General features: G+C 40.1%; 1 protein-coding gene across 2 annotated transcripts; it reads left to right on the plus strand.

Annotated features, from left to right (window-relative positions):
* Positions 1-14,736: 14,736 nt before the first annotated feature.
* LOC103699965 (uncharacterized) lies at positions 14,737-25,551 on the plus strand. 2 transcript variants are annotated; one of them, XM_039121307.2, is made up of 2 exons: positions 14,737-15,652; positions 25,271-25,551. In XM_039121307.2, the coding sequence occupies exon 1, from the start codon at positions 14,825-14,827 to the stop codon at positions 15,638-15,640; it is 816 nt and encodes a 271-aa protein (XP_038977235.1). In that variant the 5' UTR covers positions 14,737-14,824; the 3' UTR covers positions 15,641-15,652; positions 25,271-25,551. The 2 variants fall into 2 exon arrangements, with proteins under 2 accessions (XP_038977235.1, XP_038977234.1); XM_039121306.2 differs by having other exon boundaries at positions 25,283-25,551.
* The last annotated feature ends 1,388 nt before the right edge of the window (positions 25,552-26,939 follow it).

The raw sequence follows: 26,939 nt of genomic DNA on the forward strand, positions 1-26,939 counted from the left end.
CCAGGTTGGGTCAAACCCCCACAACCGCTCGGAAGTAAGAAAAAAGAATTTGTCCTTCCACCTATGAATGGAGGAAGGATCACCTCGAAAGAGTATGCGGCCTCTCTAAAAGAGAAGTACCACCACCGTTTGTCTGCGGGGCTAGCTTTTAGTACAAAGCAGCCCCGAAAGACGTTTACCGAGGTGGGAAAACCATGAGCCAAGCCAAGCGAGAGAAAGCCTATGATCATTTTCCATGAGTTCGGAGCGAGCTGCGCAAGAATGAGGCGATAAGTCGCCAGAAGCTAGTTCAAGAACCCATGAAGAGGAAACCTTAGACCAGCTCGGACAGTCTTCACATACGCTCCAATCCGGCCTCGAGGAGGGTCAGTCACCCGAGCCCTAGGTCCCGGGAGCTCAAGAATGAACTCGTGCAGGAAGGAGAACCGAGCTCGGACCAAGCCCAGCTCCTCTTCGGTCAGACTTGAGCTAATTCCGCTCGGACTATGGTCCAACCCAAGCTCGGCCTCCCCCGCATTCGGAGAAGCCCAAACCCGGGATGGACCCGTGCTGGGCTCAGAAGCTCTCGAAGGCAAGCCCCTTGCAATCAAGGTCTCCGCCTCACTCATAGAAAATCAAAGAGAGAAGGATGAAATCTCCAAGCGACCGAGAACGGAAGAGAACACCGACCTAAGGCTCCACCAGAGAAGATAACCGGAAAGAGAGAAGGATCACCAAAAACTGAAGATGGGGGAGAAAAATCCACTGCAAAGCACCAAGAACGCTTGAAGTGGAGCTTGAGGACGACGGCGATGGCGGCCAGGAAGAAGAAGAGCAAGAATAGAGTTTAAATAGGGGCCCTAAGGCCCCCCTCAAGGCTTTATGTAGCCTACCTTGACAACTCCGATCGACCCACCTGGGTGGCCGAACGGCCAGATCTTACCACATGGCAGGCCCAGAAGCTCCCTCAGAAAATCTTTCTGGATCGTTGCGTTAAAGGTCGATCATCATGATGGCCGCTTCGGAAGATAGGGCATTGATGATTAGCCCCTCGTATACCATCAAGTAACGCCTCGAAAGGGAGCGCACACGCAACGCATTAAAGAGCTCCCTCGACCACCTCAGCTTGGAATAATGTGGCAGCTTGGAATGATGTGGCAGCTTAAACTATCCAAGCTCGGCTCGAAAAGTTAGCCTAAAGCCACTAGCTCCAGCAACATAAGAGGTGCGCCCTACTTGATACTTATATCTTCACAAATGCCTGACTGTATTGCAGGACGATCGGCGACTCGATTACTTTCTTCGCCCGAGCCAAAGAATGACTCGGACTCGAAAGTCGGGGAGCAAATGATGGGAGGTAAAATGGATCATCCTACTCAAGCATGGAACCACCCAAACCCTATTGAGCGAGCCGACCTCCGCCAGAGACCGAGCCGACCTCCACAAACACATGTTGCAGCCATCGCCTGCAACAACCTTACCATGTCGTACTTTACTTGTTGGTCATGCCATAACGTGTCAACCAGGACCATACCCGGACACACCTGCCAAGGGCCATAGCCTGCTACACCTGCCATAGGCCATACCCTGCCATACCTGCCGGGGCCATACCTGTTGGAAATTGTATCCTAAGAGTCAATCATCAGTGTGTAGATGATTAAATTTTGTAAATGAATTGACAAATTAATAAAGTGTTATTTGGTATTATTCATCATTTCATCTTCAAATGAACTCTTATATGATGAACTCCTTAGGACTTATTTTAAGATAAAGAAGGATTTATCTTTAAGTCCTTAAACCTATTCGCGACCAAATGATATATTGTTACTAGGACGATAGCATTATCGAGATTAGGTCGTTGTGTGATATATACATTGGTTGTTCTTTTAACCAAGGAGTGTAGAGACAATGATATATCACACAGATGAAGTGTAGGAGTATATTTCACTGAACGTGATCAATTTTGAAATGTTCTACGGTCAAGAGATGTTCCGAGTGGATATGGGTATAAGTATCCCTCAGACCTGAGATCACCACAGTGATTAGCAAGCAACTCACTGTACTTTGGTACTTGACTAGCAAAATTTTTAATTCTAGGATGGAAGGTTACTGGGTGCAGTCAAGTACTTACGAAATCGGTGCATGAGTCAAGATGGAATTAACCCCTCCTGAAAACAGGAGATAATGCTTTGTGTTCAATTTAGCAAAACCTTAGCAGGGTAATCCTTGCGATGAGTCACAGAATTTCTAAAGTTGATTACATAATGGATGTACTGATTAGAGAGTTGACAGAACTTTGAGGTCATCCTAGCATTAGGAGTCAAAGGAATGAATTATACAGTAACCATAGTCCAAGGTTCCAGAATATTTGCTTCGCATATATTCGGCCTATCCGGACGTCGGATACCATTGCTAGATGGTCACGTCGATTAGTGCAGAAAGTCGTTCCTGTACTACCGGCTTAGGTTCGAATCTATGAGGTCACACGCATAGAAGTTTCCTGATTGATCAAGATTGCTGATGGATGATTGAGAATAATTCGGAGATAATTTGGTCAATTCGATTGGCAAATTATCCTATAAAATAATTAAGGTAATTATTGGAGGATTAATTAGTAATTAGATTACTAATAAACTCAATTTAATTGAGTAATTGGACTAAGGATGAGCAAAATTGAATTTGATTCAATTTTGGGTTCAATTAGAGTTTTTGACCTGATTGAAGTTGACTCGAGTTTCTTTGGAGTCGACTCGAGATGGGTTGGAGTCGACCAAGCTTGGCTGGGGTCAAGTCTCTCAGAGAATCCAGAGAACGTCTTCTTCTATTTTCCTGACTTGGAGTCGGCTCAAGTTTTCTTGGAGTCGACTCGAGCTATGAAGGAGTCGACTCGCTGGGCGTATCAGGAAAAAGGTTCTCTGTCGTCTCAGCCAGGGTCGACTCGAAAGGGAAGGAGTCGACTCGAGGCGACTTGGAATCGACTCGAGATCGGGAAGGTCGACTCCTTCCGAAAAATTTGGAGCTTGCGAACATTCTGAACTTTCTGGATTCGATCCAGAAGTGGTTTTTCAATGAAATCTCATGAGATTTGGATCGTGGAACATGTGGGAGAATGGGCAGATGATGATGGAAGATCATCACCATCCATTTCGATTTTATCTTACCCGCATGAACCATATATTATTTAAATTTTGAATTCAAACAAGATAAGATCTATCTTGTTGCAACCATCCCCTTCATGCGCCAACAAGATACCAAATTTTCATTTGAATTTTGAATTCAAATGATCAGATGGCGTGCCTATAAAAGGAAGAGTTCCTTGTGTCGCCAAATATGAAAAGATAAGAAAAACCAAGAGAGAAAAGAAAGAAAAAATAGTTTTTTCAGCTTTCTATCTTGCCCCACATATTCTCCTCTAAGTCCATCTCGAAATAGCTGTTAGGGGTGAAAGTGCATCCTAGGTTCTTCGGTGTTAAGCATGCTAAATTTTTTTTTTTTTCAAAACCATGGTTGAACCTGATCGGATTGCCTACGTACCCCTTCACAAGGAGGATCAAGCCATACGTAGTTCTTTTTAAGTTTCAAAAATGCAGCGAAAAAATCGAATCAAACAATTTAATTCATGCATACTTGCAAGATCAAATATAGAAATCAGCATTGTAAGAACACATAGGATTATGTCGGAATCGTTTAAACAATTATGCTAAAACTTTATGCATGATCAATCAGATCTGAAAGGTAAACACTCTATTTCGATTAATCTCCGAATATCCATCGAATGCATTCTGGAGATAACTCCATGAGGAGCCCCAAAGAAGGGTAAAACCTCGAGAAATCGAACCTAGACCCTGACTCCAAAATAAAAGATTAATATAAAATTAATACCTTTTATGATGAAAGAAACTTCTGAATCTGATCCTTGACTTCGTAGCCACGCACACGAATGGCCTCTACGAGAAGTACACGCGAAGCCCTAGGAGATCGTTTTCCGCGGGAGTGCTAGCTCGCGCAGGAACACTACAGTGGCTGAAGCTTTCTTCTTCTAAATACTCAACCTTTGATTTTTCTTCAAGGAGATGGAGGATGGATGTGAGGATGAAGGAGAAGAAGGGATGGAGGCCCTCAAAAAAAAATTTCAGAATTTTTTGAAACCTCTAAATATTGTATATTTTAAACCCTAAGCATGGGGGTCTTTTATAGCCAAAAGACCCCCCACGCCTCACACCTAATTTAGCCAATTAATTTGGCTGATAAAATTTCCAAAAAATTCTGGTGATTTGGCAGCTAAGAGAAGATAAATATATTCAAATTTTGTACATTTTGGATCCCTAAAAGATAGAAATTCATGCGTCCAAAGTTTAGCCGCAGACCACCCTTTTTCATGCACCATGCATTCCCTACAAATTAGGAAATTCATCTAAATATTTTTAGGAATATTTGAGGCGCCATTTTTGTAGGGAATATAGCCCCATGCCTCCTCTCTTCTCATGCCAATTTTTGGCCAAAAATAAATAGGATAGGTGTGAAAAATATTGGGGATAAATCAAGGTTTCATTCTTCTCCAAGAAGATAAGGATGGGTTCCTAAAATTTAGGAATTCTTCTTCTTATCCAATTCTGATTATTTGGACTCATAATCCTCATCAAATAAGATCTTCTAATTGATTTGGATCAAGTATAATCCAATTGGATCAAGTCCCATCAATTGGGTCAAGCTCAATCTACTTGGGTTGAACCCAATCCAATTAGGATGCAGCCCAAATTGAATCCTATTCAATTTGGCTCAACCTAAGCCCAATTGCTCAATCAAATTGAGTTCATCAGCAATCTAATTGCTAATTAATCCTCCAATAATTCAATAATTATTTTAATGCAACTTTTTCTTAGGATAATTTATCAATCGAATTGACCAAATTACCCCTGAATGATTCTTAATCATCAATCAACCATTTGATCAACCTAGAAACTTTTATGCGTGTGACCTCATAGGTTCGAACCTAAGCCGGTAGTATAGAAACGTCTTCCTATACTAATCGATGTGACCATCTAGCAATGGTACCCGACGTCCGGATAAGCCGAATATATGCAAAGCAAATATTCTGGAACCCTGGACTATAGTTACTGTATAATTCAATCCCTTTGACTCCTAATGCCAGGATGACTTAGAGCTCACTGTCAACCCTATAATTAGTACATCCATTATGTGATTAACTTTAGATATCATGTGACTCCTTACTGGGATTACCCTGGCCAAGGTTTTGCTAAATTAATCACAAGATATTATCTCCTATTTCCAGAAGGGGTCAATTCCATCTTGACTCACAACTGACTACACAAGTACTTGACTGCACCCAGTGACCTTCCGTCACTGAATTAGAAATTCAGGTAGTCCGGTACCAAAATACAGTGAGTTGCTTGCTAGTCACAGGTTGCGGTCTCAGGTCAGAGGGCCAAACTTATATCCATATCCACTCGGAACATCTCTTAACAGTAGAGTATACCGAAATTGGTCACGTTCAGTGAAATGTACTCCTACACTTCACCTGTGTGGCATACCAGTGTCTCCACACTCCTTAGTTAAGAGGACAACCAACGTATATTTCACACAACGACCTAATCTCGATAATGCTGTCGTCCTAGTAACAACATATCATTTGGTCGCGAACAAGTTTAAGGACTCAAAGATAAATCCTCCTTTATCATAACATAAGTTCTAAGGACTTCATCATATAAGAGTTTATTTGAAGATGAAATGATGATTAATGTCAAATAACACTTTATTAATTTATCAATTCATGTACAAAATTCAATCATCAATATGCTGATGATTGACATTTAGGATCCAATTCCCAACACGGGGTTTCTAATAAGAGCTTTTAGATCAGATCTAAGTTCTCTTCAATCCCTACTAACCATTCCTTCAAGTTCTTCTAAGAAGGCGAATCAAAAGTTGATAGCGTTTGAAAGATCAAAATTTAGCAACAAGAAAGATCCTGCGCAAGCTAGCACTTCCGCGGGATTGGATCACTCCAGGAGCTTCGCGTGGATCACTTGTAGAGGCCAAACAAGTGTATGGCTACGAAGCTCAAGCATCAGATCCATTACTTTCAGATTCCATAAAAGTATGAATCTAGATCCAAAGATATCTCTTATAGGTTCCAATCCCCGAGGGTTAAACCTCTTTTAGGGCTCTTCACAGAATAATCTTCATAGCCTATTCGATAGACATTCGAAGATTAGTTGGGTGTTAGATTAATTGAGTTTAAAACTTAATTAATAATTTCATTTTAGATCTATAATTAATCGTGCAATGATTTTAGCATAATCGTTTAAACGATCCCGGCATATTGATCATGAATACTTGTAGTGGTAAATTGAAATTTGATTTCTTATGCTTGCTAGAATTAAAATGTTTAATTCGATTTTTCACTGCGATTTTGAAAATTAAAAGAACTACGTATGGCTTGATCCCCCTTGCGAAGGGGCATGTAGGCAATCTGAATAGGTACAGTCAATAATTTTGAAAAAGTTTTAAATTTCAGCATGCTATCGCTACAAGCATCATAGGATATCTTTCAATACCTCCGCCACCGAGGCACTCTGGTAAGAAATATAAAAGAGGCCATAAAAAAATACTCCAAGAGGACTTCTCTCCCAACCACAATAGGACCCTTCAAAATTCTGCTAACTTAGCCATCGGAGGGCCTTTGCTGGGATGCCCGATGAAGGCTTTGTGCAGGTACCCCGGAGCGCAGGAGATGGCTCTCTTTTCTCCAACCCAGCCGGTGTCTTGTTGGAGGTACCCCGGAGCACCGGAGGCGGCCCTTCTCCGTCCCGGCCTGCGTCTCCTCGACTCCCTCCGGCGTGGACACCCTCAGGCCGAATTTCAACCACAACACTCTACAATCCGTAAACCAACCCCAAATTAATGGCCAAGGTTGTGCAGCTATTGCATGTGAATGAAATAGTAGGAAATATCGAAAAACACATAAGCAGCCTCCATCTTCTAACCTAATGGTCACTGAAGGATCAACCCATGTACTCAAGCAAAGTGCACATGGATAAGTCAACCGAGGTGTTTCTAGTGGACAAGAATCCTCGTCTAGAAAAAATAAGAGAATATGTGCAATTGCGTACATTCGGCAAATTACAAATGTGCATAACTCCTCCATCATCAATCGCTTTTATCTGATTCTAAAACAGCTATAAATGCAACAAATGCAGGTCCCCTATTGTTTTCGGTAAAAAATAAGATCAATGTTTCTGTTAACTTTGCATTGGCGTTCAGCACATGCATTTGAAAGGAGTGAGAAGAAGAGAGGTTCACCTTGAGATGATATTTCTTCTGTAGTGACTCCCGAAAAATACCAGTATACATACCACACATCCACCAAGTAAACAGCAGTCCTCCTCTGATTAGAATTGATGTTCTTGGGTCAATGCCATGGAACACAGCTCATATACAGATCCATAATGATAATCCCCTTGCATGGTTATGAAATAAAAATATGTAGGTCTATGAGGTTAGAGCAGGCAAGATTAAACTGGGTTTTGTTAGAGCAGAAGATAGAGCAAAATAGTTATTATACTCCATCTTCCTGCTTCTAACTATAAAAATAAATCCAAAGGGAGAGTTTTTCCTAGAGTTCTATGGCCTTTCTGTTCAGGATCAAAATCAGTCCCCCATAAAAGAAAGGTCCCTTTTTTGCATGCTCGTATTCACTACTTCTTAGTCTGGATAAAAGTGCATAACTGACATTGAACAAAAGATAGGCCTGTAACAGGTGATAACAGATGGACATAAACCTATCCTGACCTTTTCAGAAGGGCTAAGTTATAGGAATTTGGCTTTAGGTTGGTTTCTGAACCTGAGCCTTCCTGGAGTTTGGTTTTTACCCTCCTAGAGTTTGGTTTTACAGATCTTCTTGTGGATGAGTTATTTGATGCCTAGCAGCCGATTGATCAAGTTGGGTACTGCCATCTCCCATATCCGAGCTTAGGAAGTGCTAAAACTTTTCATCTTGGTTAGTTTTCACTCGGCCAGTTAGATCCGGCTTTGCCACTTTCGATCCAATCTAGCTGAGCTAGGATTTCCTCCTCGGTTCGCTTTGTTTGCGACTAGTCAAGTCAGGCATGCCACTTTCGATCCAACCTAGTCTCAGCTAGGATTTTCTCCTCTGCTGGCTTTGCTTATGATCGGTCAGCCATGCCACTTTCAATCTAACTTAGCCCTCGGGGTAGGATTTTCTTTCCAATTTTCTTTGTTTGTGACCAATCAAATCGGGCATGCTACTTTCAGTCTGCCCTAGCCTAAGCTAGGCCGGATTTTCCTCCCGGAGATCCTTAGGACGGATCCCATGGGTATTTCCTCGACCTAGTCTGGGCTAGGATTTTTCATCCTGGTGGTCCTTAGAATGGATCCCATGGGTCTTGCCTTGACCTAGTCTGAACTTGGACTTTTCATCCTGACGGTCCCTAGGACAAATCCCATGGTTGTCACCTCAGCCTAGCCTGAGCTAGGACATTTCATCTTCGTGGTCCTTGGGATGGATCCCTTAGGTGTTGCTTCAACCTAGTCTGAGCTAGGACTTTTCTCCTCGGCTAGTGTTGTCTCCCCACTTGTGATTCCGAGCCTAGCCTGAGCTAAGATTTTGCACCTCAGCTTGTGTTATATCACCACTTGTACGTGATCCGATGTCGGTGGTCTTAGGATGAGTCCCACGGTTCCCGCACCTTGAAAGGTGACTTTTATATAAGTCCAACCTTAAACACTTGAATCCCTAAGGATGCTTGCATGGCTTTTGAAGAAGAGCCAAAACATAATTTGATAGATAATCAGCAATAAAAGAACAAAACTTTGACATTACAGATCTTACTGATAGCGAGTCTTGAGATAGTTAGATTTTCAGGCCCGCATGATTATGGGAGGCTTAGATCCCCTTCAAGTCTACCTTCTAAGTGTAGATCTTTCAGGCTGAGGAATTTCTCCAATAGTTGGTACTCTAGAGATCATGGCAATCACCCTAGGAATAGGTTGGTTGTCCTCACTTAGTTTGGGAGTACGCCTATTCTGGTCAGCATCTCTGCACCTGTACTAGTTGTCCATGTACTAGCCGAGGTCATATCGAGATATGGTCTACAATCTCATCCTTGAGTTGTACGCAGTTCTCAGTATCATGGCCATGGTCACAGTGGAAGTGACAATATATTGCTTCGGTCCCTCTTATTAGAGCTGGTCTTCAACCTTCAAGCCTAGCACACTCAGTCTTTGATCTCCATCAAAATCTAACTCCTCAAAGTGTTGAGAGGGGTGTATCTCTCAAATCTCTAATGTGGGCTCTTAGCTCATCTGAAAGCCCCTTCATCGCATCTCAACTTTCTGCTCAGTTTTTTGTTAGACTTTCGCTTGTTGTGACCCTCGTGCTTCTTCTCAGCTTGGTCTTCATTCCCTTTCTTCTGAGTGAACATTGCTTCTTCGGCTTTGATATATTTTTCAGCTTATGTCGACAGCTCAGACAGATCTTTGGGTGACCTCTTTGAAAGAGAGAAGATGAAGTATGAGTTCTTCATGCCATTCACTATTGCAGTGATGGCTACAACCTGATCTAGGTCACGTACCTTCAAGGCTTCCGTATTGAAACGATTAATGTATTGCTGGAGCGACTCATCTGACTTCTGCTTAATAGCCACCAGACTTGCCGAGGACCTCTTGGATCTTCTACCATTGATAAAGTGGTTGACGATCTGCCAGCTGAGCTGATCAAAATAGTTGATGGTGCTATATTGACGACTTAAATACCACAACCAAGCTACTTTCCTAAGAGTGGCGGAGAAGGCTCGGTGCATGATCATGTCCAAAATGCTGTACAGCAGCATGAGAGCTTTAGCACTCAAGATAGTTAATAAAGTCTAAGGTGCCGTCATACTAATCGAGCTGCAGCATTTTAAACCTTAGAGGTAAGAGCTCCACCATGATCTCTTTCATAAAAGGTAGCTACGTGCTGAGCTCCAAGACTTCCAAGGCTTCTGTTCCCTTCACCTTCATATTCTGCATCATGGGTCTAATCTTCTAATCCATCTCTTCGATTTTCTTGTTGATGTCCATCTCCCTCATCGAAGTCCTCTCAAGTTGGCATGAAGAAGACTACCTAGACTTGAGCTCGCTTCTGAGCAAGTTAGATCTCAACTACCTTGGCGGGTTCCTTCGGTGTTCTTCAAACGAAGTCGTTCGCTACTCTGCGTTGGTTGGTCAAGCTGCTTTTGCTTGTTTGGTTGAAGAGTGGCCCCTTAGGGAGCAGGTTCTGCACCATTGCCGTTAAGGACTGCACCTATTGCACGGGCATATTAAACTGCTTAATGGATTTGGCCATGCTATGAGCCATGCGACTTTGGCTTGATGTTTGGTTGACCTTAATTTGTTGCTCTTTGCATTATTTCCTCTTCTCAACTTCATCTTTTCGTCATTTTCCAAAAACGGTGCCAATCTATTTATACTAGAACCCAATCTGATGATCTAAAGATGTAGAGGGAATTGATTGATCTGTTGTGGTGGAAGACGAAGTGTCGATCTGCACACAAAGAAATGGGTAAAGGAGTTCGTCGTAGTTGATCTGGCCAGGGACCGGGCTATGAGGAATAGGAGATGTGGAAAAGACAAAGGAGAAGAGAAAGTAGAAAGCTTGTTACTGGTGTTCATACTTGAGACCTTAAGTAGGGGTACAAACATCTCGCGAGTTACTTGAGCTTGATTCAAATCCAAGCTCGACTTGACTCGACTACTATCGAGCTTGAGTAGCTCAAACAATTTTTTGAGTTGAGCTCGAGTTGCAAAATACTCGACTCAAAGGCTTGCAAGCCTAGTCAAGTATATACATTTTTAATAATATCATATTTTAAGTATAATATATATTATTAATTAAAATTTAAAATATAATATTATGTTATATTTTGTTTTAACCATATTTTAATTATAACCAAGGCTGGAATTCGAGCTCGAGTATGGTTTGTTTGATATTCATCTTAAATTGAGCCGAATCGATCTCAAGCATTGTCTTTTTCTGATTGAGTCGCTTCGATATTAAGACTCGATCGATTTCGAGTCGAATTTCGAGCCTGAATATTTTGATTTGAGTCAAACTCGAGCCTCTAGCTACTTGACTCGACTTGACTCAATTGGACCTCTAATCTTGAGTCCATTTTATAGATGAGCTAAAATTGAACTCTTTAGAGTCTTAGATCAAGTGGAGGATTATCTCTTAACTTTCTTATCTAGATTAGCCCAAAAATGTAGGTCCAATTTCATTTCTTGCTATGCCACATATCAGCTTGTGATTCGTAGATCCAATTTAGGCCCTATCATATATAAAAAATTTCATCAGGTTCATAATTATCGAATTGGCATTTTGGGGGACTCTACAGTCAACTCAAGTAGCCTCCAAAAGTACTTTTAGATAAAAAAAATGGTGTTTGATAAAATTTTTAGAAAGCTGTTTCAACTTTTTCGGAAAGCTGAAAACAGCTTTTGAAGGAAAGCTCCAATTTGGAGCTTTCCAAAAACGATGTTTTCAGCTTTGTCGGAAAGCTGTATTTTTGACAAAAATGATTAGAATATAATAATTACAAAGTTTGTCCCTCTATAAACCTAAAAATCTGCTGGAGCCAAGAACCCTAGTCGTCAAACTCCCTTCCACAAGAAAAGGTATTTTTCTTTCCTATTTTTGTATGCATCTTTTAAACCACATTTTAGAAAAAAAGTTTTTTAATTTCTTCTCCATACCTTCCAAAATCCATCTGTTTTTTTTTTCATCAACCTCGCGGCCCACGCTGAGGTCCTCCTTGATATAAATTAATTTATACTAATAATTATAATATTTTATACCTTTATTATTGTATTATACTATAAATATTATATTATATTACATTACATCATAATACATTAATATGTTATTTTAAATACTTTAATATTATGTTATATTATGAGAAATTAATTTATACTAATAATTATAATATTTTATACCTTTATTATTGTATTATACTATAAATATTATATTATACTACATTACATCATAATACATTAATATATTATTTTAAATAATTTAATATTATGTTATATTATGGGAAATTAATTTTTACTAATAATTATAATATTTTATACATTTATTATTGTATTATACTATAAATATTATATTATAATACGTAATATCATAATAGATTAGTATGTTATTTTAAATAATTTAATATTATGTTATATTATGAGAAATTAATTTTTACTAATAATTATAATATTTTATACCTTTATTATTGTATTATACTATAAATATAATATTATAATATGTTATATCATAATACATTAATATGTTATTATAAATAATTTAATATTATGTTATATTATGGAAAATTAATTTTTACTAATAATTATAATATTTTATACCTTTATTATTGTATTATACTATAAATATAACATTATAATATGTTATATCATAATACATTAATATGTTATTTTAAATAATTTAATATTATGTTATATTATGAAAAAATAATTTTTACTAATAATTATAATATTTTATACATTTATTATTGTATTATACTATAAATATTATATTATATTATATTACATCATAATACATTAATATTTTATTTTAAATAATTTAATATTATGTTATATTATGAAAAATTAATTTATACTAATAATTATAATATTTTTATACCTTTATTATCGTATTATACTATAAATATAATATATATTACATTATATCATAATACATTAATATGTTATGTTAAATAATTTAATATTATGTCATATTATCAAAAATTATTTTACTCTAATAATTATATTACTATTATACTATATTAGAATAATATTATTTTATATTACAATAATATTATACTATATTGTATATTTATATATTAATATATATTATGTTTTATTATGTTCTGTTGTATAACACTATCCAATGTTCTTTATGGTAATTTTTTCATACAAAAGTACTTTCTCAGTTTGTTTATCAAATATATGTTAAAGTACCACAGTACTTTACAAATGCAGTTACCAAACGATAAATAACTTTTTATAACAGCTTTACTTTTTTTTTTTTTTTGCTAAACCGGGCGATCTATACAACACGTGTACGGATACACCCAATAAAATCGAAAAACAAGACATCCCGGAGCTCCCGAGGCAGCTCCCCGTCCCCAGCCCATAAGGTGCTCCCGGCATGGTTAGCCACATACGTGGCCACCCAATCCGCAGCCCCGTTGGCTTCTCGAAACACATGCTTCGCCTGGACCACCCCTCCGTCCCTCATCATCAACCTGATATCGCGGACCAAGGGATGGTCGGCAGCACCGGCTCTCAGACCCCCCTTGATCCAACTAATGACCGTAGCCGAGTCACCCTCCAAGATGACTGATCTAGCTGAGAGCACATGCTGAGCGTGTCGAAGACCCGCCCAGGCAGCTCTCAGCTCCGCTCCAGGGACCGTACAGTCAAATACCTGACAGCCTCCTGCCGCCACAACCCTGGAGGTCGGGTCCCGAATAACAAAACCCGCTCCACCTATCGTGCCACCATTCAGCACGGACCCATCAAAATTTACTTTGAGGAAGCTTGGGGGTGGGGGCTCCCAGGTGAAAAACACCGTGTGAGAAACTGCCGAGGCAGAAGGGGAACCCCAGATATCCCGAGCTCTCAAAAGTCCATCTAAGGAGAAAGCATAACTAAACTCTGCCGCCTGCGCCCGGGTGCTCTCCGCCACGAGCCTTGGCGACTTGTTCTGCTCACCAAAGGTTCGAGCATTCCTAGCCAGCCATATCTGGTATGCTGTGCAGGTCGCTCTAACCGCCTCTTGGCGAGTCAATGGGTTACTCGACCACCAGCGGATAGTTCGTAAGAACTGGTCCCCATGGGTCCAACCATCCCATGGCAGCCCCGCCGCACACCACGCCGCCCTCGCCCATATGCACTGAAACAGTACATGGTCCACCGACTCATCAGCTCCGCATGCCCCGCACTCTGGGGGCAACCTCAAACCCCGTTCGCTCAGTACTGCTCTTGTCGGAAGCCGAACCCAAGCGACCTTCCATAAGAACAGTGCGACCCTTGGATGGAGGCCTAGGCGCCAGACCCAGGCACAATCCGGCCCTGGCTCATGCTCTGGCCGGAGCACACGGGAGAGGTCCCCCACCCTCACTCCGGTCCTGCACGACGTGCTCCACACCCGGGTATCCGGACCCACATGCTCCGGGATCGGAAGGGACCTAACCCTCTCAGCCAAGTGTGCCCCAAACATGTAACCCAACCTATCCTCATCCCAGGCAACCCCGCCCGGGACAAGGAGGTCACAGACCCGCAGTCCCTCCACTGCCTCAATGTCAACCATAGTCGGCCAACGTCTCAAGGGTAGGGCACCCACCCATGGGTCACCAACCACATCAATACTCTGCCCAATTCCTATCAACCATCTAGTGTTCTCCTCGACCATGGGAAGATATCTGGCAATCTCTCGCCACATGAATGAGCAGCGATGCCCACTGCGGATCGCCCCTGCAAAACAGCTTTACTTCAGACAGCTCTATTTTCAAGTGCTCTATGCCAACGGCTCCAAACAGAGCCTGAAGCAATTCCACGGTGACCGCTGCCCGTAACGTAACGAACGTCTTCCTTCCTGTTGTTTCTAGAAGCAGCGCTCACCCCGTCGCACGCGCGCCGCACGTGAGAATGCGGAAACTGGGTCCCAGCGGCGCTGCTGCTTTAATGCTTTCATCCTCAGGTTGGCCTCTCAAAACCCAAAACCCTAGAAGTAGAGTAGCGAGAGATTGAGAGAGAGAGACAGCAGCGTCGACCAGCGAAGATGTCGATGTCGAAGGGGTCGAAGATGCTGCAATACATCAACTACCGGATGCGGGTTACGATCCAGGACGGGCGGCAGCTGGTGGGCAAGTTCATGGCCTTCGACCGCCACATGAACCTCGTCCTCGGCGATTGCGAGGAGTTTCGCAAGCTTCCGCCAGCCAAGAAAGCTGGCGAAGAGCGCGAGGATCGCCGCACCCTCGGTCTCGTCCTCCTCCGCGGCGAGGAGGTCGTCTCCATGACCGTCGAGGGCCCCCCTCCCCCTGACGAGTCCCGCGCCAAGGCTCAGGCCGCCGCCGCCGCCCTTGCCGGCCCCGGCCTCGGCCGGGCCGCCGGCCGCGGCGTCCCCACCGCCCCCCTCGTCCAGGCCCAACCTGGCCTCGCCGGCCCTGTCCGCGGCGTCGGAGGCCCCGCCCCTGGCATGATGCAGCCCCAGATCTCCCGCCCCCCCGTGCCCCAGCTCTCCGCCCCGCCCGTCTCCTACCCGCAGGTCGTCCGGGGCCCGCAGATGCCCGGCTTCCCCCCAGCCCCCGGGGGCGCTCGCCCTCCCGTCGCCCCCGGGCAGTTCGCCGCCAGGCCAGGGGCCCCGCCCGCGCCTTTCCCCATGCCGCCGCCCCAGTTCGGGCAGCGCCCCATGGGCCCGCCACCCCCTCCGATCATGCGCGGCCCGCCCCCACCGCCGAGGCCCGTCATGACGGCTCCCCTGCCCCCCAGGCCCGGGATGCCGCCAGGTGTGGTGTTTGCCCCGCCGAGACCTGGGATGCCGCCCCCACCGCCTCCCAACCCGCAGCAGCCTCCTCAGAACCCGCAGCAGTAGTGATTATGCGGGGTATGCATGCTTCTTCCTTCTTCCCCTCCTTTTTTTTGTTTAATTTGGTTTTCCATTTGTTTGGTCAGGCAAGATGATCCTCTGTGATTATGCGATTGAATTGGATCAATTTGTCTCCCCTCCTCTTTTCGATAGATTCAATTAATATCTGATCCATATAATATGCTAATCTGATCGGCATAATGCACTTATTTGAGTTATGTGTGTGGAATTTCCTCTTGTGATGAAATCTCAAGGAACTTCACTGATTTCTTATTTATTGTAGATCAAAGTTGTTCCCATATCTTCTTCTTTTTAGATGAAAACTAGCACTTAGAAAGCTACATGGTTATGTAGATTGGAAACGTAATGGAATCAATTGGTGCTGCGGTTCTATCATAGTTTATTATCTTACATGAGTATCAAAGCATGCATATTTTGAAGTTATATCTCATATATGTGGATTTTATATTCAGTCAGATGATTTAATTTTAACAAGTACTCCAGTGAGCAAGGGGCTTGAGTCAAAGTTTCAGATCAGGAGTAGCCTTGGTGATACACATAAATACAATTGAATGTTCAACTCTGATAGGTTGAATCACTAGTCTGTACTGGGTTGTTTTGGTCATACCAGATCATATTGGGTAAGGTGCTAATATGGGTATTGCTGCTGGTGCTTCTACTTTTACCATCACTCTTTAGTCAATTCTGTGCTTGTTAGGTGATTTATATTTTGAACAAAGAAGACAATTCTTTTGCTTAATTTGGTAGTTTTGTGCTTTTATTTCATAGAACTTCTGGTTATTTGCAAATCATGGGATCGTCATTTGAGTTGATTTAAATTTTTAATAGAAATTCTCTTTATTGAAATAAAAAAAGAAACGAAGAGAATGGTGATCATGATTATGTCTGTCATTACGTTGCAAGGAGTAATATAATGCATTCTGTTACATTATATCTCATGCTTGAGAGGTGCCCTTTTGTTCTGAAGGCATAGTGATCACAGCAAGAATAAGATTGTAGTCCTTGTTTGCAAAATTGCAATTTGTCTCATTGGTTCAGGGATGTACATACATACATAATATATATATATATATATATATATATATATGTAGTATGTTATATTGAAACCTGACTTCCTTTGGTAGCTCTTGGTAGTTAATAATGATTTTCTTATACTCTGATTTTAGCTTCTTCATGCTCCCAGGAAACTTTATTTGGTAAAGTGTATAAGTAGGCAAGTTTTTCTGTGGCGAGTTAATAATAATTTTCTTATACCTTCATTTTAGTCTTATATTCTCATTTTAGGTTGTTCATGCTCTTAAGAAACTTTATTTGGTAGAGTACATAAGGTAGGCAATTTTTTCCATGTCGAGTTAATTATAATTTTCTTATACCTTTATTCTAGCTTGTTCATGCCCTTAATAGACTTTATTTAGAAGAGTAATAATAAAATGCAAAGTGCTCCATATGCAATTTGCTTTGCATGTTTTAACATTGACTCGATTGATTCAAGTCAGAGATTGATGTTTGTGTTTCCATTTATTGTCTAATGTCATATCATGCTTAGGTCTTGCAAGACAAAATACGAAGATGCTAACAAACATGAAAGTCTGAAAGGAGCTGTGAGAAATTTCAGTGGATGGTATGCATTATAAATAGAATCATAGATTAATATGGTGTGCACTATAAATAGACTAATATGATATATAGTAGTAGTAGTAGTTTATACTTTACAATCCATGCTTTTGTATGATATTTTATATGTATAAAAGTGATTTTAAAATTTAAAGTGCACCGATATGTCAGCTCCATTATATCCCTAAACATCTCTAGATAGGTGGTGAGATCCGATTCAAAGGATTAGTCAAGGGTTTTATTGGACAAGTTCCCATTCAAGCCCCTTGCAAACCAGAAAGCACATTTTAGATTGATGATGGGAAAAATAGTAATTTCTATAAACCAAGGGCCTGGTATAAATCTTATAAATCTCATAGCCTAAGGATCAAAATGTACGAAATAGAATCCATCATATAAACCTACCATTATCCTCTTATAAATAATTGTAATGCAGCATTTGAGTTGGGTGTGTTCTAACTCTAAGTTAAAAAGTCATTATCAAATATACATTTCCAGTCCCAAGTATTTGCATCCTAAAATTTGATTGTGGCTTTTGAATTGGAATCCATTGAAGCAAACAATTCCATCTAATTTTTGTTGAAAAAAGCCTATAGTGGTCAAAGAAACATATACAATTGTAAACAATTTCTTTTTGCTTTTCATTTATATTGAATCTTGTTCTTGCATAGCTAGCAGGTAACTAGCAGCCTTGTTAGCCAACAAGAAAAAAAAAAATACAAACTCAAATCTTGTTTTCATAGGTCTATCATTGTGCTTGAGGAAGTTTGATACTTGTTGGTTGGACACAATTGAAAAACAAAACAGAGGGAGATAAAGCTGCCATGTGAATTCTTCATACCCTTGTGAAGTGGAATTCTAAACGTTCAGGGGATCAAAAGATGTAGCAGCATTGTGGTGAAGTGGAACTCTAGGAATGCTGTTGAGGTTAAGCGAGTGCAACACCATCAAGAGTTATGGCTTCTTAAGGGAGTGGTGATTCATTTTTTCTAAAGCAATTAGCGTTGTGGTGGGTGACTTTGCATGGTGGGGCCTTCTCCTAGTTTTTTGAGAGCATGATATTTTGGATGATGTCGGAATGCTTAGCTTGTTCTTTTGTTTTCTGTCAAAATATGAAAAGTTTTAGGTACCTATACACACACACATATAGGTATGTATATGCGATGATAAGTGAGTAGATTTGGATATGCCGAGACAAGATTATATTGATTGAGGGGTAAGATTATATGTGTGTATATACATTGATGGACCTAACTCTCAAATTCAAGGTCTGCCGAACTAGTACCAAGGCTTGTACTAGCTGACGATTGGTTTGGTACGGTACCATACCGTACTATGCCGGGGCATACCAAAACAAGGAGGTTATGACTCGGGATCGACGGTGTCCGCAAGAGATTCCCCATCCAGAGAATGCTCAATGGGGGGTCATCATTGTCCCCTTTCTTAGATAGCGGCTGCCAGTGGTGATTCAGTGACCCTCTTGCTAAATTGTTGGACATCACTTGCAGTGTCGGAGCCCTATAAAAGATTTGGGCTAAAAAATGCACAACAAAATGGTGTTGGAGGATGAAGTTGGCGTGGGAGAACATTGGAAAGGAGGGAATCTTCCAAAGATGCAGGGAGGTTGATTCGAGGATCGGATGGGGACATGAGAGGGGGTTTAGCAGAGGGGAAGAAAGTGTAGAGATAGGAGAGGAAGAGAGAGAAAGAGAGAGAGCGAGGTGGGAGAGAGAGGGAGGGGGCTTAAGGACAGAGGGAGGGAGAGAGGGACAAAGGGGCTTATTTGGGAGAGATCAGTGGGGGTCGGTGTCGATTGGCAGCACGAGATGAGTGTGAGCAAGGGGAGATGAGAGCGAGAGAGAACGAGAGAGATGAGAGAGCGAATGAAACATCTCACCTTTTGAGCCATTTTGAACAGTCGAATCATCCCGGTTGGAGGGACTAGTTTGGTTCAGCAGGCCTCAACCGCCTAGCTCAGGATGGTTCGGTGGCCCCTACTCAAATCAGTTATTGAAATGTTTTGTCGAAGCAAGTTAAGCGTTCATAGCATTGACAAGTATTTTTGTTATGCTTTTATCTAAGTTATAAAGATGATGACATTAATTTCTAGTGAAAAGGAGATGCTCTATACTCAAGATCAAAGATTTAGGTGAGGCCAACTCATTCATTTGGGGTCCTGCACATGCTGCTTGGTCATTGCCATAAGGGAAGGAGGCTATGTGTGTGAAATTGAGGTGACTTGGCTCAACAATTCTCAAGTTCAATGTTTGTGCATGCCTTGTCTACAAGTGACTTTGAGATGCGTTTATTGTCTGAATTCATCTTGCAAATGTGTTTGTCAAGATAGCATGTCAGTTCCTAGTGATGGGTCGCATTATCACCTAGTTTACACTGTAATAGACTTGGTGAATCAATGAACAAGTGGATGAAGGAAGAAATATTTTTTTGGTAGCAGATGAAAGCAGAAATTTGATAACAAGAGCTAAGGCAGAATAAGTAGAGGAAAAAAGAGAAGATAAATCAAGGTCCGCTGTACTGGTACCGGTTCCGTACCGGTCCCGTACCGGTTCTTCAACAATAAACTACCGGTACCGGATTCCATGCTGATCCGGTACCAGTCTCAGGCCGGACCGGTACGTACCGGCCTGTACAGCAGACCATGAGATAAATGATTGTAAGAAAGCATAATGAAGGGTATGAGAATATGGGAAGACATAGAAATGGAGGAATGCCCAAGGTGGCGTATGAAAGAAGTGGGGAAAAGAGAGATTTTGATTGGGATGGTCGATAAAATAGGGCAAAGATAAGAGGCAAAAATATTAATATGTAATGGAAAAGGTTTAGAGGCTAGTTGCTTTGAAGGTGTCCTCAAAGCCTGAAGCCTCACTGTGGGCCTTGTGCATAAAGGAGCATAAAAACACATCCCAAAATCGGAAACCTTTCCTACTAGTGAGTCCCACTCCGAAAAGGAGTTGCATCTAAGGAACCAGGAAAAAGATATTAGGCTCTTAACTGAGAAGGGAAAACTCAATTTTTTTAAATAAATAGATATTGGAAGCTGGATTCTATCAAGAAACTGGAATCTCCGTCAATATTTTCTCCCTTCAATAAAAGATAAGAGGCAAAAAGTATTAATATGTATTGGAAAAGGTTTAGACGCTAGTTGCATGAAGGTGGCCTCAGAGCCTGAAGCCTCACTGTGGGCCTCGTGCATAAAAGAGCATAGAAACACATCCCAAAATCTGAAACCTTTCCTACTAGTCAGTCCCACTCCAAAAAGGAGTTGCATCTAAGGAAAAAGGAAAAAGATATTAGGCTCTTAACCGAGAAGGTAGAAGTCATTTTTTCAATAAGAAGATATTGGAAGCTGGATTCTATCAAGAAACTGGAATCCCCATCAATATTTTCTCTTCTCTTCTCTTCTATAAGTTTGGAACTTCTAATCTCAACTGATTCCATCTCCTACTTTAACACTGCCATTTATTTCAATGTTGTTTTTTTTTTTTTTCATGTGCATCATGAAAGCTTGAATACCAAGGACTTTCCTGTTGTGGGTTGTGCACCCATTCAGAAGAGAAAAGGATAACCCACACTCAAATAAGAAAGCTTGCCATTTCTTGTGCTTAAAAAAGAAATGAAATAGATTGCTTACCCATCCTTCGCTTATGCTGCACTTGCTAGCACGTGCCAAGCTTCAGTTAATTTATAAAGAAACTGAAGAACCAGAAAGAAAGGGAAAAGAAAATAAGAATCATAAAATGTTTTAATCATGTTTGGGTACTTGCAAATGAAAGACTTCCATTCACTGTTCATTAGCTTTGTTCAAGTTTACTAATTCTGTATTATGTCTTTTGTTCTAGCAAATTTCTTGAGTACAACATATCTCAATCAAAAAATTTGTGAATAAACCATATACTTTACGTTATCTGGCCACTGGTTTAGCTTCCTGTGAACGGGATCTCCTCTTCTTTTCTCTCTTCTGCCCAATATCAGTCGACAAAACCTGCATTGTAATCCCTGATTCCCCATTCTCATCCTCATATCTATTGATTCCAACCCATATAAGAAGAGAAAACCATTCTGCTACGGCCTTTCTTTTATAGAGAATTAATTTCCTTAGTTTTTTTACATTTCCTGTCAAGGTGTATTCTGGTGGTTGCAATTTTCAAATTGTGCTAAAGAATTGCACAGTTTTCAGCGAGCAACCAAAATTGAAATTAATAAGGCATCTGGATCTTTATGCAAGGAATTTGTTTCTGCCAAATAAAAAGTTAACTTGGCATTGACAAATCTAAGATGGGACCTTGCAACATATTAACTTTATTGTGTACTGCTCTGTTGAAAAATTTGTAGGATTTCATGTGGTGAAATTCTTCTATTCTTTTGCAAGCATTGGCCATGGATATGCTGTGTTAAAGGGATCCATCAAAAACAAGGTTCACTGATGGCAAGAACTACATACCTATGATTGTATTTGCAAATGTGAAGATGAGTCTTGGTTAAAGTTTGTGTAATTTGCTGCCTAACTAAAAAATCTTAAGTAGCTTAAACTTTTAATAGAAGAATGTGTCTCACGACCAAGAAAGAGTGAACATGGAGTTGTTTTTGTGAATGCTTATTGAAAACAGAGACTTCGAATCTTCTAAGGTCGATTTGCTGCATATAAAGGGTGTAGAGCATTGTACAGATTCTATCTGGTTCTATTTGGGTTCAAAAGTGAAGTGTAGCCGTGTATAGAGTTCTGTTGGCTTAACGGCTGTTTGCTGAAGGTAGTCATTCAGTGCAACTACCAGATAAACTTTAGGTTACAGTGTTTTTCTACTTGTGTTTTTGTCTTACTGCTATTGCAAGTTATTTTTGATGTTCTTTAATTACTTGGGGTTTATAGGTTATTGGGGTTTATATGTGGTTTTAGAATGTTCGGTGAGGTGCTTGGAATAGTTGGTGTTTTAATGATTTGGGCAAGGTTTCAAAAACCGGTGGGAAAGCTGGGTGTCCCACCGTCCTAAGTGTTGGGATGGGATAAGTCGGGAAATGGACCAAGATGTGATAGGACATCCACTGTATGTGAGCAATCCATGTCATGGAAAAACTGGAATGGCCCCATCACCCGTTACTTATATCCTTGGATTTGGGGCTTTGATTTGAGAGGAGCATGAGGAACTTATATTGGTGGAACATGGACTTCAAGATGCCCTTTTTTACTTTTATTTCACATCATTATTTGTAGAGCAAATAGAAGGCAGACGGTTGGAAGAAGAAGACCATTGATTTCTCCATGAATGTGTGCTTGCATTCTCTAATTTCTTATTTTCTCCTGTTTTTTGATTGGGTCTGAAGATTGAACTTCCTATGGAACTAACAAGCATGCTGATTTGTTCTTTTGCATCTCGACCATCATCATCTTTATAAATGGATTAGAGTCCAAAGCTTCATGTACTACAGTTAATGAATGAAGCATATCCAGCATGTTATTTCACAATCATATAATTCTATCAAATATAACACAAAATTTGTATTTGATCAGCACTTAAAGCTTTTACCATCATGACATGGAGCAAGTTGTCTACCTAATGTACAATTAATTTGAAAAGTCATTTGGTTTTTGATAAGAGATTAATGGGGTTGATTGCTGAATTAGAACAATGGAGGCAAAGTTTGGCGACTATACAGTATGCAACCTAGCGAGCATAAAAAATGAAAATGGAAGTTCAAGTGAAATGGATGAATTTACGGTATTTTCTGTTGAATTTACTGCTAAAATTCCAGAAGATGTAGCACAATGTAGCCTATTTGTGGATGATGTAGTTGGTTGATAATATAAAGATTATACTAAATGCTAAGTTAGATTTATATAAGAATGTCTTAACAATCAGTGGAACAATGAGAGTTATTGGGAGTGAAATGGATGAATTTACAGTAATTTCAGGTGAATTTACTACTAATACTCCTGAAGATGTAGGACAATGTAGGCTATTTGTAGATGTAGTTGATTGATAATAAAAAAATTATACTAAATGCATAATTGGATTTATGGAAGAAAGGGCTTAACAATCAGTAGAATAATAGTAGTGTAGTGCAAATAAAAGGGAGGATGAGGCCCTAGACAAGATTGATGGATAAGATATACAACAAAGTGATTGGTTCCATCATTTAGAATTTGCTATACAGAATAATGGAGATACGTGAAGACATGCTATTAAGTTAGAGCTAGTTGGATGAAGATGGCACGTGCTTTTGGAGAATTATGTGATTGATATATGCCTTGGCGACTTGAAGCATAACTTTTCTAGAACAACAAATAAAATTTACAATGTCTTATGGCTTAGAATACCGGACAGTAAATGAAGAAGACACAAGAATCCTAATGTAGATATGCGGTACAATATCGGGTATATTGAAAAAATGAGTATATAATGACAGAATGATAGGTAGTCTGATCATGACACTTTGGAGTATGGATGTATGCTACAAAGAAATGATGGAACTGTTTGCAAGGAGGGTTATGTTAATCTTTGCCGGAGGATGTAGGAAAAGGAGAAGGAAACTTATGGTTACACGGGCAGAAGTTGTAAGGACATGAAAAAGCTTGTAATAAAATCAAGGATAGCCCTAAATAAGAATGCTTGGTAAGTAGGGATTTGTCAAGCTGACCCTAGATAGTCAGGGCAAGCCTTGATGGCGAGTGCTGATTATCCATTCAAAGGTTGTAAGAAGAAACAGTGGAATGAAGAAAGGAAAAAGGAAGCAATCAAGAGGAAAAGCATTTATGAATTGGTCATTAAAGCTGTTAGCATTACTTGTTGGATGCTGATTGTCATCACATCTAGACGAAGACCAAGAACAATCTAAATCTTGTAGTTATGGAATTCAAATTGTTTGAACAGATGATTTGAATTCCAGGAGTGTTGTATGAAGGATTAATGTAAGATAATAAAAGGAAGAGTTTCATGAGTTTATTATATTTCATTTCTTTTGCATGAGAGTTGTAGGTATCTTGTTTCAGTTCTGTTGCCTTGATAAGGATTTGGAGTTATTTGCAAGAGGCTGATGGGTAAAAAGATAAGCAACTGGTATTCGGTGATTGGTCAAGGGAAACAAGTGATTGCCAGGAGAAGTTACTGCAGGAAGTAGATAGAGAAAAAAAGGGTGATGTTTTGGTGAAAATTGTAGGTGGGTCGAACAAGATTGAATATGGATGGCTTGACATCGAAGGATGATGAGCTTGATGGCTTGGGTGAGCTGGCGGGCAGCAAGAGATGAAATGGGAAGAATTTCCTGGGGGGAAAGCAATCATGTGTGACTAATGGAACTCAGGTAGTGGAGTTTATGGAGCTTATAGTAGAATTTGGATCAAATTTGATGACAGTGTTCTGGTGTTTCATCTCGACGGGAGCTAGTTTTTTTCCAAAGGGATCTTCACTATTCTATTCAAGATACATATGGACCACAGCTCTAGAAGATTTTACATTCATATCCGAGAACGATATGATCTGGCTGATTGATTGCCAATCATTGCAGAGCCCACGAGAGTTGACATGGGAATAAAGTTTTGCATATTGAGCCTTTAGGTTTGGTTGGACAATCTGGAAAATTTCACTTGTTTCTAAGTGTTTTTTGTAGCCTTTTATGGCTCGTTTACCCAAAAAAAAGTAAAAAAAAATGATGAGCTATGATAAGCTAGTGACTTACCTGTTGTCATGTTTGGGCATGTATCACAACAATCTTTAATGTAAATGAGCAAATGACTTGAGGTATTGTTTTTAACAAAGCTACTTAAGGTTGTTTTATTTCATTTCCATCAGTTTGATCATATTTTGGTAATCTTGCTTATTCACTGCATTCCGAAAATAAAATTTTACATATAAACAATATCACTTTTGGTTTCTTTCTTGAGCTTTTTCTGCAAGCACAAGGTGTGCGGACTAATAATGCCCGAGTATGTTAACTGGATATATTTGCTTATATGCGATTAATCATTCTTTATTTGATTCATTCAAGTTTGTTGGGCAGGTATCTGCCTGTTGGAAGAAGCATGCATAAATCTTGCCGCTGAGCTAGTTCTGCGCTTCACCTTCCTCAGCTTCTTATCTAGGACGGTTATCTTCATTATCTGGCATTTGGCATGCAAGATTTTCACAGATTTTAAGGCTTTTTAGTATTTGGTTTTTAATTTCCAAACTGTTAATCTGATCTGCTGGAACTAGTCCAGCAGGGATCTAGTAACTGTTACCTCTTTTTTTTAAAAAGATTATTAGTTAATTGTCCCTGGAGATTCATCATTTGTGCTTGCCGACATTGTTATCTTTGTGGTTTTCTTATGAGCTGTGGCGTCCCTTTCGCTGGTTAAGTCTCTTCGTAAACGTTAGCCAGAAGAAATGAAAAAAAAAAAATTCGTAGATAATGTTATCTTCGCCGACCTGTTTCTGGTGCCTAGAATTCGGGGCACTAGTTATCTACTGCAAAATAGAAATGTAAGGGACTGGTTGATAAGAGAAACTAGGGCCAAAAACTAACTCTGATAGCAAAGAATGGGCAAGTGTCAGAAGTTTGAGTTAAATGTTTACAGCTTTTGTTACTGTGTTTTTGGAATCTTGTTTGGACATCAGAAAAGCGCTCATGTATGGCATGCTCTCGTGTTAGAAGTCCTTCATCTCAACCACGAGATCGCATTAGTTATGTCGTTAACTTATTGCGACATGTCCCGGCATTCAGTTATACATGATATATGCCTATCATGAGAAACTCATACTACAAATGCAAGGATTTTTCCGCTGAATTGCTTTCTTGTTTTTTATAAAATGCTAAACCTCATCTTAATTGTCCGTTTCAATATGGTACACCAACTACCGGCAAACTTCCTTTTACTCCATGCAAGTACTGCAATATTATTGCTCTTGGCCAGATAAGAAAATAATGCTTGAATATTCTAAACGAAATCGAAACAGTCTGATTTTAAATGTGTTATATCAGCTGTTAGATTTTACAAATGGTCCACTAAGCCAGCAATTTGAACGCCCATTTGATGTGGAAAGCACACGGTCGCCCTCCCCTCCTCCACCCAACCAAAACATCGGCAATTTCTAGACGATTACCTCAGGGGTAAAATCGTGAAAATTTACTACAAGCATCCAGAAAGTAAATATATATACTCTACTATTAAATAAGAGAAGAATGTGCTATCCTAAAGCTAATTGAAATTAATTATCAATACAAATTTTCTCATTAGAAACAAAATTAGATGACACATGTTTATAGAAGTTTACATGGTTTTCCCATTTGACGAAGTATAGACTTTCCTAAAGTCAGCAGGGGTAACTAAAACAGGGACTCGAGATGGAGCTTTATCAACAATTGGAATAGCAGCATCAATGGAGATTTTCCCATCTAGACTTGTTCGGTATTGAGGCGTGCAACTAATGCGTGCGGTGAAACATGTTAAGAGGAGGATTCCGCTGGTTCTTTATTACCTCAGTTAGAGTTTGAATCGTAAGATCTTTTCGGTATTGTCTTTTATTTTTTTTTATAGCTTTTAAAGCAAAAAAATATATTTTTTTAAAGAATAAATATTTAGTATTATTAACTAAAAGTGTTTCAACGAGATGAAAAGTAAGAAAAGCCTTCTCAGGAAAAACTAGAAACTCTTATGACTTCTTATCTTCTCACAATG

This window comes from Phoenix dactylifera, chromosome 5 (assembly GCF_051530095.1).
Source record: "Phoenix dactylifera cultivar Ajwa chromosome 5, Ajwa_hap1_PhDact_Kaust_v1.1, whole genome shotgun sequence".
Classification (NCBI taxonomy): domain Eukaryota; kingdom Viridiplantae; phylum Streptophyta; class Magnoliopsida; order Arecales; family Arecaceae; genus Phoenix; species Phoenix dactylifera.